We start from the raw sequence: 15,222 nt of genomic DNA on the forward strand, positions 1-15,222 counted from the left end.
AAAGAAAAAAAAAAGAAGAGAGAAGTCTCCAAAAAGTTTGCCTGAAAATGTAGAGCAGGGATGGGAGGTGAGAGCTACTCACTGATTGTCGTGAAGACATTGGTGAAGCAAAAGTAGTCCACAGCATTGAAGGACAGGAGGTGATAAAGGAACTGCTCCTTCTCGTCATCGCAGCGCAGGAAAGCATACCGCTTATACAGCTTCCTGCCAAGGAAAGGCCACACGTGAGCCTCAGAGAGATGGCGGGGGCTCGGCAGGACCAGGGACCTGGCCAGGCTGCAGGAGGAATGTCCTTCAACTTTGTGAAGGGTAAGAACAGGAGGGACTGGACTCTGCTGTTCCGTCTTCATTAAGGACTACTAGGGAAATGGGGTCCTGTACCATCACAGGAATCACAGAGCTGGAAAGGACCACGGAGTTCTCCTCAGAAGAGGAAAGGGAAGTTGAGTGCTTCAGAGTCACCCAGATGTGGTGGAGGCATCACCCTCCTCTCTATCAACAGCCCCAGCCTCCTTCAAATTTTACTCCATAACCTTTGCCTTCTTTGAGGGTATGGGAGAGGGATTAGGTTTGTTCTGCCAGGCCCCAGAAGGCAAAACAATCAGTAATGGTGAGATTGAGATTTGTTCTAAGATGACACTTCTGAACACTCGGAGACACTCTCAAGCAGAATTGGGGATGAGGAGCAGCCAGTAGGTTCTCCCTCACGAAAGGAGGACTGCCACTTGAGTATGATGTAGAACTGATTCTAACCGTGCTATTTCATAGTCCCTGAAACTTCTTCTCCACCCCCCAAAATTCAAGAATTTAAAACAGATTTCTGACAGCTCATTTCTCAAGAATGAGAGGTTCAATGCCATGTACTCTGAACATGACCTTAGTGAACTGAATTTTCATCTGGGTATAAAGACCTACCAAACCAGGCTGTTCTTAATTCTTAAAGATCAATCTAGTGATTTACAGAGTATTCCTGTGAAAAATTAGGGTCTCCTATAACATACAGATCTGAATCTCTGCCTGGACAAGGGGATGGTAAGGAAAACAGAATAAAAAGACAGAATTCTGTGGCAGAGTTCACTGTGAATGGGCTATGGAAGGAAAGGAGGGGACACTTCAAAACCAATACCCAAAAGCAGAATGCAACAGCAGAGTCTGCAAGGCCCCAGAAGAGCTCCCCCACAGCCCTCCAAGCACATCCCTCCCAATCACCAACTCTACCTCACACCCATCATCTGCCTTCCCTCCATGAAGGGAAGCTCTTCTTACTTGGTGAGCTCATGATCTGAAAGCAGCTGCTTCAGGTGCCGGGAAAGTAACTTCTTCTCCATACTCAGTCGAACCCAGGCCCTGGCCTTGCCAACATCAGTTTTGATCTCCCCAATGTTCTGGATGTGCCTAGAAGGTAGACTTGCTTCAGTGACAACCCAAGGGAGGAAAGGGAACAGCTGCCAACGGTATGAGCAGTACCCGTCCCATTTTTTTCAAGTTTTTCTATGTCTGCAGGTCTATGAGATATTGCTACAAGAGGTACTAAGGATGAAAGGTCCATTTCTGCACCCAAGAGACTTATTTCAGTGGCTCAAAGTTGCTCCTAAAAGTCACTGCAGGTCTTGGAGTATCCTACATTCTTATAGCACAGTTAAAAAGTTTCTTGGGGGTGGCTAGGTGGAGCAGTGAATAGAACACCGGCCCTGGAGTCAGGAGGACCTAAGTTCAAATCCAGCCTCAGACACTTGACACACTTACTAGCCGTGTGACTTTGGGCAAGTCACTTAACCCCAACTGCCCTCCAAAAAAAAAAGTTTCTTGAAGAAACTTTAAAAACAAAACCTCCCAAATAACTGAAGAACGCTACAAAAGTCTCATTAAAAAAATGGCAACCGGGGCGGCCAGGTAGCACAGCAAGTAAGAGCACCAGCCCCAGTGTTGAGAAGACCTGGAGATCGAATCCCGGGCTCAGACACTTAGCACCCACCCAGAAACACCTGGCCGTGTAACCTTGAGCAAGGTACTTAACCCCAATTGCTTAGGGGCGGCCAGGTGGCTCAGCGAGTAAGAGTACCGGCTCCAGTGTTGGGATGACCTGGAGATCGAATCCCGGGCTCAGACACTCAGCACCACACCCAGAAATAACTGGCCGTGTAACCTTAAGCAAGTTACTTAACCCCAATTGCTTACAAATATAAAAAATAAAAAATAAAAAAATGGCAACCGAGAACATGTCATAGGTCAGTCTGGACCACACACTGGTCTACAGAATGCTAAGCACTTTACACAGAACTTGTCGTGAATGCAAACAGACCTCATGTCCTGGATGAGAGAGATCCTTAGGGGAGGCATAGCAGAGCTCGCATCAGACTTCCTCCGTTCTGAATCCAATAGTATTCCTAAAAACAAGGAGTCAATTGAGCCTTTCCAAAGAACTTTGAACAGTCACTCACTGATCAAAATGGGGATATGTATGGATATGTACATGCATGCATAGACACATCTACCTAGATGCAAGAAAATGCATTTGTGTTCCTGTGTATAATTACACAGACCTCTTGTACCTCCTAACTAGTTTCTCCTCCAGTCCCTCCCCTCTTCAATCTACGTCTTCCTAATGTACAGATCTTGTCATGTCCCTCTCTTCAGTCAAACATAAACAAAGCCCTCATTTGGCATCGACAGTCCTCCACTGTCTGAGTGCACACCCCACCTTTCCATTCTTGTTTTCCTCCTCCTCACACATTCTTTGTTCCGTCCCAATGGGACCCACCTCATTCACTAGAGATCAGTCCCCGACCTCATTCTACCTTCCACCCACTTGGGAAGTGCTCATACAGGCAATTCCCATCCCAAGGATGAACTCCCTCCCCCAGCTCTGCCTGCTGGAAACTGTCTCTACCTTCAGGGTCCAGCTCAGGTGCCACCTTCTCCCAGAAATCTTCCCTTATCCCCTGCCTCCTGGTTACAAGCATCCTCTCCATCCTCAAGTTTTCAGAGAGTATACTTGTCTGGAAGACATTCTCTCCTGTTCCTGTGTACACAGGCTATCTCCCCCACCCTCCATTAGCAATGACTCTAAGAGCAGCAGGAGCAGCAGCAGCACTAGTAACTGCTAGCACTTCCACAGTACTATAAAGTTTGCTGATAAACGTTACCTTGATAACTGCTATCTCATTTGATCCTCACAACCCTGGGAGGCACCGCTATCATCACCCCCATTTTACAGAAGAGGAAACTGAGGCTAAAGGGGCTGAAGTCCATTGCCCAGGCCACATAGCTGGTAAGTCAGCTGAGGTCAGATTTGAACTCAGGTGCTCCAGACTCCAGGCCCACTGTCCCTCCATGAGGTTAGGGACCAGGCTGGATTCTTGCTCCTTGCTTTATCATAAGTAGTCCCCATGTGAGGCTGCCAGTGTGTTTTACCACTCCGAGCCTCAGTTTTCCCCTCAGTAAGACAAAGGTTAATAAAACTTGTACTACCGTCCTCACAGGGCTGCGATGAGGACCAGATAACAGGCATAAAATATTTTGTAACTTTAGAGCAGAAATGTTAGCCTTGGCTATCATTACCCTTCCTCTTATTAATGTACAATAATAATCACTGCTATTATTACTATCCAACTAACAGTTATTATGCCAATATGCTATTAGCATACTAACACTTGATAAAATACTATTAATGTTATTATGATTATTCCATAATTATAGAAAACACAGTGCCAGTGAATTCCATTTATGTGTCCTATGACTCAGAAAACATTTCTTAGCCTTTTCAGTTTCACAGAAGCAATGCCTTGCTGATTTAGAGTATTTTTTGTAAGAGATTAAACCCAACGAATCAATAAAGATTTATTAAGCATCTACTCTACCACAAGCACTGTGGTAGGCCCTGGGAAAAGAAATACCAAGAATGAAGCAATCCCTACTCGGAGGAAGTCAGATTCATAGGATCAGAGGTCTATAACTGGAATGGACCTCAAAGGCCATCTCAAAGGCCTTCATTTTACAGATGAGGAAACTGAGGCTCAGGGAGGTTAAGGGACTTGCCCAACACCAAGTAGCTAGTAAATGGCAAATTCTTCCCTAGAGAAGAAATCCCCTCACCTGAGGTACTGAAGCTTCCAGATGTCAGTTTTCTTTGTCGATTTTCCTGATAGTGCAATAGGTGTGACCACAGGGCGGACTTCCCCTGAAGGACAGACAAGAAGAGTGGAGACGAGAGTTTAGTTTCCAAACTACAAAGAGTGAGAAAGGAACACAAAGTTTCTTCTAAATTGTGAATTGAAATCTCAATGCAGAGAATCTTGGCCACAGGAATTCTGGCCTTAGAGTCCAAGGAAACCCTTCTGCTACTCCTTTTAGGCAGGCTGGGACTGGAGGCCTCTTCCAAATCTAAAGATCCTGTGATTCTGTGAACAATCCAGCCAGAGAAGGGGTGACCTGAGCCTGTGCAGGCCTTTACCTTTATTCTTTGGAATGGGAAGGGAAAGAGTTAGGAGAGCCTGATAAAGGAGCTGCACTTTAGAGTGAGTCATTCCACAGTCTATCACCTAGGGGACCAGCAGGGTGCAGTATGAGAGACACACACACACACACACACACACACACACACACACACTCTCTCTCTCTCTCTCTCTCTCTCTCTCTCTCTCTCTCTCTCTCTCCCCCTCGCCCCCTCTCCCCCCCCTCCCCCCCCCCAGGGTGTTTCCACCCTGGGCTATCAGCCACAGACCCACTCTTTCTGGCAGCTGTGGAGTGTGACTACTGAAGTATGTGAAGGGAGTGGAGGCTGGGCTCCCCTCCCAGGACGTAGCTATAAGACATAGCTCATGCTTTCACTTAATCACAGGCTCATAAGAGAAGAAATTTAATCTGGGAGACCAAAACTTGAGGGGATAAACCCAGGCATCTCATGGGCTCTAAAATTCCAACCCAGTCATAGATTAATCCTGCTCAACATGTTAGCAATAGGAAGACTTCAGAAGACTTTCTAGAGGCTGAAAGGTAAGAAAATAAGATTTTCCTGCAAGATTTAGGCACTTAAAAAATTAAATCTCTGGTTCTACCTTAACCCTAACTCTGGTCAAAGCAAACAGCCCACGTTAGTTCAGTCCTGGCTCTTTACCCAGGCCCATGTTGATCCCTGGATAGCCACCCCTTAGGTGAAGAGGCTGTGCAGCAACAGAGAATCACACTTTCTGCTGCCCAATGGCAGGCAGAATAGGAACTCTGACAAAATTCTGGGGGACCTCCAAAACCACACCTCATTTTTCCCATTTTTAAAAGAGGATAATACTTATATTAGTCACCTCATAGAAATGTGGTGAGATCAAATGAGAATGTGAACTCACTAGGCAAACCAAGAAGTGGCGTGTAATAAATAATAATAGCAGCTTTCCAATTTTTCCTCTATTTCTTCAGTTCCTGGCAGGGGTATGGAGGAGATTATGTTCTCAGAGACAGTGCCAGCCGAGCATAAGTTGTGAAAGGCTAACTTACCCACCAACAGTCATGCAGCTGGAATGTGCCAGAGATGGGACTAGAACCCAGGCCCTTCTGACTTTGAGGCTGGCCCTTTATCCACTGCCTCAAGCTGCCTCTCAGAAAGGTCCTACTTTTTCTTAAAAGCCCAAATCCTTTTCCCCCTCCTCCAAGAAGCCTTCCCTGACGTCTCCCTCACTTTCCCACTCACAAAGCACTTTGTAGCTCTCAAAGTCACTTTCACTGTAACCATGTAGAACGGTCTGCTTCCTCACCTGTTTGACCTGCAGCCCGTGGCTCCAGATCCTCTCCAGGAGGTCACAGAGGCTAGCAATCAGAGTGTTCTCCTCCACACCGGTGATGTTGACTTCTCCATGGCCCAGCTCCACAGCCTCTCGGCCCATCTTTTCCACCAGCATCCTCTTGGTCTATAAGGCAGTCGACAGAGTGACAACATCAGAGTCAGCAAACCAACTGAACCAAAGATGCACAGAAAAGGCCCTTTACCTAGAGCACCTCAGCAGCCAGGAAGGGAAGCACCTGGGAAAACAGACACCATCTGTACCCTGCAAGCACATTTTCCATATTATGAGCCCCCAGAAAGTCTGAGTGAGAAGAAAGGTCATCGGCTAATTTCCACACAATGTCTTCTTCAAACTGGCTCTAGGCCAGGCACCAAGAGAACTGGGTTCCAGTGTGGCTTCAACTACTAACTGGCTAGGTGACCTCGGACAAATGACTGCCCCAATGTCTCTAGGTCCTGGTGAAATGAAAAGACTGTATTAGATGATGTCTCAGGTCCCCCACAACCCCATAGGCAATCTCTAACATTCTAAATTTCAAATTCCCTCTCGGGACCTAAGAAAGCTTCTAATCATAGAAACAGAGGATTTCAAAGCTGGAAGGAAGTACAGATCAGCTGGTTCCCCCTTGCACCCAGTGACAGAATTCCCTGGGTCATCCCTAAACTTAACCCTGCTCTTTCTTACTGCCTCAAAGAGACCCACTGCTGTTCCCCAAAATATGCATCCAACCTGCCCCTTCCGGGCCTTCTCATGAGCCTTTCCCCACACTGGGAACACACCCCTCCTCACCTCTTCTAATCAAAGCTTAATTTAGATACCAAGAGAGTCTTTTCCTCATCACCTGAGCACTTTCTTCCTCCACAAATGTTCTTGGATTAACTTACCTATGCATAAAATAAATGCTCACTGGCTGACTGATACTATATCTCCCCCTTCCCCAGAAGGCTCTCATTCCTGAGGTAGGTATCTTCCATTTCACCTCTGTATACTAAGTACCTGCACAGTGCCCTGCCTAGAAGTGGGCCTTTAATAGATGCTTAACTGAATTGAATCAGTGAAATGTAATCATGAGCAAATTAGACGTGGATGGAGAAACAAAAGTTTCATCTCCCTAAACAATGTAAGACTCCTTGAAGGCAGGGCTAATTATGTCTTACTGATGTTGTACAAGGCACACACACGCGCACACACACACACATGCACACACACCCTCCCCTGGACCTACCTTATTGCGACACTCCTTCAGTAAGCCCTCCACAAATTTCCAGTTGGTCTGTGCGATCACAGAGGGCGAGAGGTTGGACAGCTTGGGCTGCCGGATCGTGCTGCCCATATTCCTGGCTTCCTGGATGTACTTCTGCAGGGTACAGGATACGGGCAAAGTCAGGCCAAGCCCTCCTGCCACACGTCGTTCACACGGCGACCTGCAGAGGGCAGCATCCCCCCATGCCCAGCAGGAGGAGGGGGAAGGGCAGAAGAGCTGGGACCACTGCTAAAAATGTGCCTTTTGTGTCAAAAGTGAGTTCTCCTCTCCTCCGACACAGAGGGCTGAGGGGCGGGCCTGCTGAGCTGGCTTTCAAACCCTCTGCACCAGTGATTTAGAGAACTACAGAGGCCTGAAATCATCACCTATAGATTGGCCTCCTGAGGCTTGCAGAGTCTCCTGAAGGCTGCATTTCAGCCTGGATCCTGGTACAGATCAGCATGCCCGCCCAGTCTGAGGACCAGCAGAGCTCAAAGCAATGCTGGGGGGATGCGGGAGGCTCTGAAGCTTGCTCCTCCCGGGCCGGCCATCAGTGTGGCCCTCCCCTCAATCCAGCCAGACTGTCCTCGGTCACATCAGGCCAGATTTAAGGGACTCGTTGGGTCAAGTCCCAGTTCTCTAGCCTGCTATTCAAGGCTCTCCACCACCACCTGCTACACCAGCCTTATCTTCTAATTCCCTTCTACCTACTCACCTCACTCCACCCCAGCCAAGCTGCCCACTCTGCCCCTCCAGGGCTCAGCCTCTTTGCTTGGGATGGAACGTCCTCCCTCTTCCCCTTCTCCCTCCCAGGCTTTTAAAACCCAACTTCAATGCCATCACTTTCATGAAGCCTTCTCTTGGGGCCCCTGCCATTCGGGACTTTTTCCAGCCAAGACCTCACAAAAAACTTTGCACTGACCCTCTTCACCCACTTCCAAGGTAAATGGTACAGTAGAAAGAACTCTAGCCCTGCAGTCAAAGGACCTGAGTTCAAAGGCCATCTCTAATGCTTACTATATGCAAGACCCGTACTATATCCAAGACCTCATGGAGTCTTCTAGCTCTCTCTCTCTCTCTCTCTCATTATGCCAGGAGGAGCTAGGTGTTCAGATGAGTAATTCATTAAAAAAACAAATCTTCAGGAGGAATCAGACACTTCTGAACAATCAGAGCAAATCCTTTCAGGATATAAAAACACTATGCCACCATTTCACACAAGATGGGAGCATCCACCAGCCCGAATAGCTCATACATGTCAGAATCTTTCCATGCCCCTTGAACATTTTTGTGACTTCCACACAACTATCCCCAAAGCAGACACTTCACAGGACTGAGATGAAGAGGTTCCAGGGGGGGAAAGGGAAGAGGAAAGGGAAGAGGAAAGGGAAGGGGAAGGGGAAGAGAAAGGATTGGGGATGAGAAGCAGTAGCCCTGGTCACATCAAATTTGAGCAGCTTCCCCTAAAGGTGATTGTCAACTTCCTTCATTCTATTCAAGCCCTTCTGCACAGACCCAAGCCAACCCATTAGCAAAACAAATCTACGTTCCAGTCCTGGAAGACTGCTCAGCCTCTTTCCATGCCCACTAACCACGTCAGGGCCACCAGTTTCAGACAAGGAAAGAACCCTCATGTTGACTCTACTCTAAAGGAAGCCCTAGTATCAGGGACTTCAGGATAGAAAAGCACACCATCAATAGGAAGGTTAGAGGGGCCCAAGTGATCAAGCCTCAAGTCATGTGGGAAACGTGTCTCCTGGGTGACAAGGAGAGAGGGACAGGGAGGCCCCAAGAGCCCAACTCAGGAGAACAATTCACTTTTCAGTGTCTATTGCTTTAACATGCTAATACCATGAAACAATTTTTAAAAAGACAAGAAAAATAAGTTCTTTTTTTAGTTTGCACCGCAGGACTGAACCATTAATGGTATTACCATCCTCCCCAAGGGACAGACACCCTGCGGCCATCTTTGACTCAGAATCAAAAAAACTGACTGTGGAAAGAAACCTTCAGGGAGCAGACACATCTCCCACATATATAGATAAGATAATGAAGCCCCCATAGAGGAAGCAACTTGCTCAAGGCCACAGGTAAAGAAGAGGAGGCAAGGAACCAGTGATAAAAATTATAACAGTCACTGAACTCAAAGCAAAGGAGGATGATCTAGCCCCAACCCCTTTATGTTATGACAGCAACAGCTAACACTTTTAGAGAGCTTACATTTATCATCTCATCTGACTCTCACAACAAACCTGTGATTTTACTGACAAAGAAACAGAGACTGAACGAGGTTAGCCAACTCGCCCCAGGTCATGCAGCTTCTGAGGCAGACTGAAGCAGTTTTCCTGACTCCTTGTCTAGCACTCTCTCCACTATGCCACAGAACAGGAAACTGAAACCCAGAGACTAAATTGTCCAATATCAGACAGTTAGCTGATTATCAGAATTTTCAGAATTTTGTCTTCAAACTATCTTGACAAAATTAAGAAAATTATTTTTCATTAAGAAACTTTTGTCAGTCATCTAGTCCAGCTGTCCCTGATTAAGATGAGGAAACTGAGGTACAGAGAATTTAAAAGACAACTCCACCCCACTCCACCCTCCACTCCGGTCACAAAGCAAGAAAATGGTAAGACTCGAACCCCAGACCTCCTGGCTGGCCGGCCAGGTCTCTTTCTGCACACCACAAGAGCTGACTGGTCTTATTCAACCAAGAAATACATGATCTAAGGCTTTACAAAGGCATCTTTTTACTTATTGTAAGGTTGACATGACTGGCATGGTGGTATGAGAGAGGGCCACCTTTGGAGTGAGGAAGACTCAAAGCTAAGACTCAATTCTACCACATATTGACTGAGAATTTATCAGTGACCCAAGACATTCTCTAATCAAGTCAGATATGTATAAAAGCACTTATCAGAGGGCCTGGTACATAGTAGATGCTTAATAAATGCTCATTTCCATTCCCCAAAGACTAGATTACAAACAAGTTAGAGATTTACAACAGGGGAGGGAGTTTTCATATCAGGAGGTCCCCACACCCATGAAATCAGAGGTGTACGTTTATCATGACTACCTATAACTTTATTCTGCCAAGCTGAGAAAACGCCTAGTATAAATTACATTTTTCTTTTAACCAGACTAATAAAAATCAATCTTGATGGAATGGAATGCTATGCTACAAATGTTTCCATTCCTTTCTTCTCCAAAACATGATTTGCCTAAAGCAAAATGTTTCTTCTTCCTTCTAAAACAGATTTTTCTGTACTTCACACAAGTTTCTGGCAAAGATCTACCTGTAATGAATCAAATTATCTATAGAGGACAGTTTCTTGAATCAGGATCCTGCCACACTTCTCGGAAGTGACCGTCAAAAAAGCCAAAAGACACTGCCCAGAAAAAAAAAAAAGATGAAGTGGGAGGAGAAAGGCCCTGGCAGAGACAAGGACATATTCTAAGAAAGAACTATTTTCCAACAGAAGAAGAGATAATTAAGTATAAAACCCCAACTGCAAAACTTAGACGTTAACTGGGTCATGAAATTTAGGCAGGATGCCCAGATCCTTTCACCAAAAAAAAAGGAAAAAAATGTTGAGGATTCAAACTGGCTCCATAGTATTCTCAAGCAACTGAAAGGAAGTATAATGTAATGGTTCAAAGGAAAAGGACAGGACCGGCACTTGCACTGATAAAGTCCCTACATCTTCAGATGAAGAAGCTACCAATGAAGGTGGTGTACAGTCCCTCTCTCCCTCAATGAAGAAACCCCTCCACCAATTCAAGTTTTCACCTTTTCTGTAACTAAGAGTCACAGAGAGAATTACCTAGAGCACTGGAGGGGTTAAAAATGTTTCCCAAGGGGTACCCAGCCAATAAGAGTCAGTGGTGGGATAACTCTATAGCCTAAGATCCTTTCTAGAGGATTTTCATAGAATGTATTAAGACCCAGACTTGGAGGACACTTGGTTGATGGAGAGAAATGTCCATGTCAGACATTACATGCTCCAAATAGCTGTTTGATGTCTAACAAAAAGACTGCTTGCAATAGATCTCATCACTAATTGCACATGCAGTGACTGATGACTTGGTTTATTTACTTCACCCACAGGGTCGGAGGGACTTGATGGGCTCTCGGTTCCCTTCCCACTCTAGAGACTGCACTCAACAGTGAAAAGACCCTGGTCCCAACTCTACTGCTTATTAGCAACACCATCTGTGTTAAATCTTCTTGCTTCCCAACCTCTCTTACTCTCCTCATGTGTAAAATATGGGTGAATAGTATTTGCCCTGCCTACCTCACAGGGTTACAGTAAGCAAAGTTCTCAGCAGATCTCGGCCTTGGCAGCCCCTCCCCCTGGCCAGTCAGGCAGTTCTCACCTCCCTCTGGTCATTATCCAGGCGTAGGTGCTCAGTGTGCTGCTTCTGTCTGTCCTTTCGCCTCCACTGGGCAGGTGCATTCCTCTTAGTCCACCTGTCAGAAACAAGGAGAGTGGGTAGTGAGAAGGCCACAGGCTGGACTGAAGGGCTTGGGAGTTGGGCTAGGGAAGAGAGAGTAGAACCACACACATCTGCAAAAGGCATCACTGCTCTGGCAGAAGAGTGGCCAGGGACCAAGGACTGAACTAGGGGGTGGCCTCCTAGGAAAGGCAGATGCCACCTCCGGTGATAACTGCTCTAGACAGGGGGTCTAGATCACCTGGGCCCTGCAAAGACTCTCTCCCAGCCCTTTTCCATTTCCAATCATTGAGACAAATGGCACAACTCACTGCCATAAGCATCGTAAGAAGAATGCAATAACACTGCTAAGTTTCATTTCATCTGGTCTTATAGTTCATTGGGGGTCAGAAGTCCCTGACTAAACTAGACAGTTAGAACAGCAGTGGTGACTACTCTAAGAGTGACAGATAGCTTCACCTTTTTGGGGTCATGGGCACCTTTGGCAATCTGGTTAAAGTTCATGGATCCCTTCTTGGAATGATGTTTTTACATGAGTATGATAGAATATATACAATTACAAGGGACACTAATTACATTGAAATAAAATTATCAAAAAATTCCCTGACCCTGCTCTAGCATTGACTTTTCTTTGCCCGGTCACATGAATGAACACGGCCTTCCCTTTAGAGACCTTCAGGGAATCCAAAGTCCCGGTGCCACATGACCGATCCCCTGACCACCCCCCCCCCAAAACTCCCCAGCACATACAACCTTGCTTTTCAGTGTGCCTCCGGGATCACTCACTTGTTGCTGGCTGGCCCAGCTGAAAGCACATCGGCCTGCAGTTTGGGGAAGAATCCTGGCTCATACTTCCCCTGCCCAATCTTCATGTCCAGTAAGTGCGGGTGAATAGCAGTGTGGTCGATTTTGGCCAGTCTCAACTCAATCGCTTTCTCTGCAGGGGATGCAGACAAAACAAATGGGCGAGGCCCTTCTGAAAATCTGGCCTATCTCAAAAGCAAAGGAATAGCAACTTTAGGCCTAGGTGAAACTAAACATACTAACTCACTTCATCATAGGTAGGGACCCCCAGAAAGAAAAGCCATGCCAGTCTAATATTCCCTTACAACTCGAGCTAAGCTGCCTTGTTCCTACTGTTAAATGTAGATGTGGAGCAGGTGTAGGGTATATATGGGGTGTGTGTGTGTGTGTGTGTGTGTGTGTGTGTGTGTGTGTGTGTGTGTAGAAATATATGACAGATGCAAGAGGGTTATATGGAGGGTATTGGGGGTATATATAGAGGTGTGCTGTGTATGTATGGTCATATGTGCATAATGCGGGTGATTTATATGGGTGGGAGTGGGTGTGTGGGTGTGTATGTGTGTATATGTATATATATATATATGGGGGGAAGGTCCACACTATCATTTTACAGACTAGGGGATTGAGGCCCAGAGAGGTTAATGATTTGCCCAGGGTCACACAGCTATCAAGGAGAGCAGGGCTCTTCTCCAGCCGGCAAAGGCAATATGTATTTGCAGTAGAATGTGGTCCAGTTGCCCCACTGGCCAAGCCTCTCCAAATACCTCCAGAGCTCAAAAATCTGAGGGAGGCATCAAGCGCCATCCCACTCTTCATCCCCAGCAGCCTGGACACTGTCCTAGACACCTTCATATCCTACATGCCACAATCAGACCTGTCTCCAAGGCCTGCAGCTACTTCTTTCAGATGGTCTGGCCAATGGTTTGGTTTGTCCACATTTTAGCCCACATTAAAGGAGGTGGGTTCAAGCCTAGCTCTGTCACTTAGTGTGTGACTTGGACAAGTCACAGCTTCTCTGAGCCTTGATTTCCTGTTTCTGCCAAACCAGATGATCTCAAAGGCCGTTCTGGATTTGCACCTATGACCCTAGAGGTTCACAAGCATGGGGATGTTAGCCAGTGTTTTTGATCTGAACATAATCCAGCAGAAACACCAAGGATCCCTACCTGAGACATGAAAACCCCCCAAGAGCTGCCAATGAGCCAGCCTCAGCACATCATCAGGAATCCGAATCCTGACATCCTTCCAAGGCTTTAAGGTACCTTGGGTTAAAAACAGTAAGCTCACCAAGGATAAATGTCCTCAGGGCTTTGTTGAGAACTGCCATCTCAACGAAGGCCTGGAATAGGAGCTGATGGTTGAGGAGAGAACACTAGAGAAATGCACAAAGGGGACATGACAACCAAAGCACCAATAGACTGCTGTATTATAGCTCAGCTGGCCTCGGGCTGCCGGGCACAGCCTCGCTGGCCTGTTACAGGTCAGAGAGACTGAAGAGGAGGGTGAGCATGGCGGAACACCATCTCCTGGGGGAGCCTCTCACCTGCCTCGTCCACAGTAGTGCACTTCTGGTACATAGATGTTCGCAGGGTCGGTGTCCGCACGTTCAATAACCTTATTTTGTCCACTCGAGCATCAAACACCCTCAGAATAGGGTCTTTGTCATCATCATCATGACACATGATCTTATTGTCAACAAAGGATGCAAACATCTGGGTCTCCAAGAATCTTGAGAGGAAGGGCAGGTAGGGCTCAGGCTGGTCTGATAAAAAAGAGGCCTTCAGGACCCACAGAAAAGGGAAATGAAACAAGGAAGAGAGAGACAAAGACAACACTTTAGCCATGAGCAGCAACAGCAAAATATACCAGGCCATTTCACCCAAGACAACTGTGATCTAAGATTTCACTGGACTTTCCACCCTCCCATCAGAGAACAGATTTGCTCCTTTTGGTGTCTATATCTAACAAAAACGCATTATACATCCATGACCTTTAAACCAACTGAAAGCTCCTACCTACTTACATATCTGTAACCAGAGAAACAGGGAGTATGAGAGAGTTTTTAGGCATGGTGGTCCTGGCCAGCCAGACAATCCAGGATGAAATCAAATCTCCCAACTGAACAATCTATACTGGGGGTGGGGGAACTGTGGCCTTGAGGCCACATTTGGCATTACAGGTCCTCAAGTGTAGCCCTTTAATTGAATCCAAATTTCATAAAACAAATTCCCCCTTTACAAAAGAATTTGTTCTATAAAACTTGGCCTCAGTCAAAAGGCCACCCCCAAGGGCCTAGAAGGCCACATGTGGCCTTGAGGCTGCAGGTTCCCCACCCCTGGTCTATACTAACTCTCCAAAAGGAAAGAGAGGAGGAGGCCACTCAGCTACCATGTCAGTTCAGATCCTCGTGACCTCTCACCCAGACTACAGTGACAGCCTCCTGCGCGATGTCCCAGGGTTGTTTTTCCTGCTCCGCTCCTCCCTACACATTGCTTCCAGGAGATCTGAAAATGTGTCTCCCCCACTCAGCCATCTCCAATGGCTTCCTACTACCTCCAGAATCAAATATAAACTCTCCTGTTAAGCTCATCCATCTCTATCTCTATGCTTTCTTATGGATCATCCCTCGTGGATGGAATTTACTGCTCCCCTGCCTCACAAAGTCCCGCTTCCTTTAAGAGGCAAGTAAGGTGGGGTGGCTAGGCGGCCCAGTGAATAGAGCACCGGCCCTGGAGTCAGGAGGACCTGAGTTCAAGTCTGACCTCAGACACTTCACACAAAAACTAGTCATATGACCTTGGGCAAGTCACAACCCCAATTGCCCTCCAAAAAGCTAAAAAATATTAAAAAGTTGAACTTTTGGGGATGGCTAGGTGGCACAGTGAGTAAAGCACCAGCGCCAGGGTCAGGAGGACCCGAGTTCAGTTCTGGCCTCAGACACTT

The 15,222-nt window shown here is 46.7% G+C and overlaps 1 protein-coding gene across 1 annotated transcript in view; it reads right to left on the bottom strand.

Annotated features, from left to right (window-relative positions):
* Nucleotides 1-15,222, bottom strand: part of DENND5A (DENN domain containing 5A) — a 75,909-nt gene that overhangs the window by 9,978 nt on the left and 50,709 nt on the right. Inside the window, exons 8-16 of the mRNA XM_069091193.1 lie at nucleotides 13,823-14,057; nucleotides 12,262-12,412; nucleotides 11,398-11,491; nucleotides 7,003-7,134; nucleotides 5,748-5,900; nucleotides 4,096-4,180; nucleotides 2,303-2,387; nucleotides 1,267-1,395; nucleotides 83-204 (exon numbers count right to left, since the gene is read on the bottom strand). Of these exons, the coding sequence (XP_068947294.1) occupies nucleotides 83-204; nucleotides 1,267-1,395; nucleotides 2,303-2,387; nucleotides 4,096-4,180; nucleotides 5,748-5,900; nucleotides 7,003-7,134; nucleotides 11,398-11,491; nucleotides 12,262-12,412; nucleotides 13,823-14,057 (1,186 nt within the window). The remainder of the gene's footprint in view (nucleotides 1-82; nucleotides 205-1,266; nucleotides 1,396-2,302; nucleotides 2,388-4,095; nucleotides 4,181-5,747; nucleotides 5,901-7,002; nucleotides 7,135-11,397; nucleotides 11,492-12,261; nucleotides 12,413-13,822; nucleotides 14,058-15,222) is intronic.

The sequence above is a fragment of the Petaurus breviceps genome, unplaced genomic scaffold (assembly GCF_028583685.1).
Source record: "Petaurus breviceps papuanus isolate PSGF00001 unplaced genomic scaffold, PetGlider_PUasm1.0 188, whole genome shotgun sequence".
Lineage (NCBI taxonomy): Eukaryota > Metazoa > Chordata > Mammalia > Diprotodontia > Petauridae > Petaurus > Petaurus breviceps.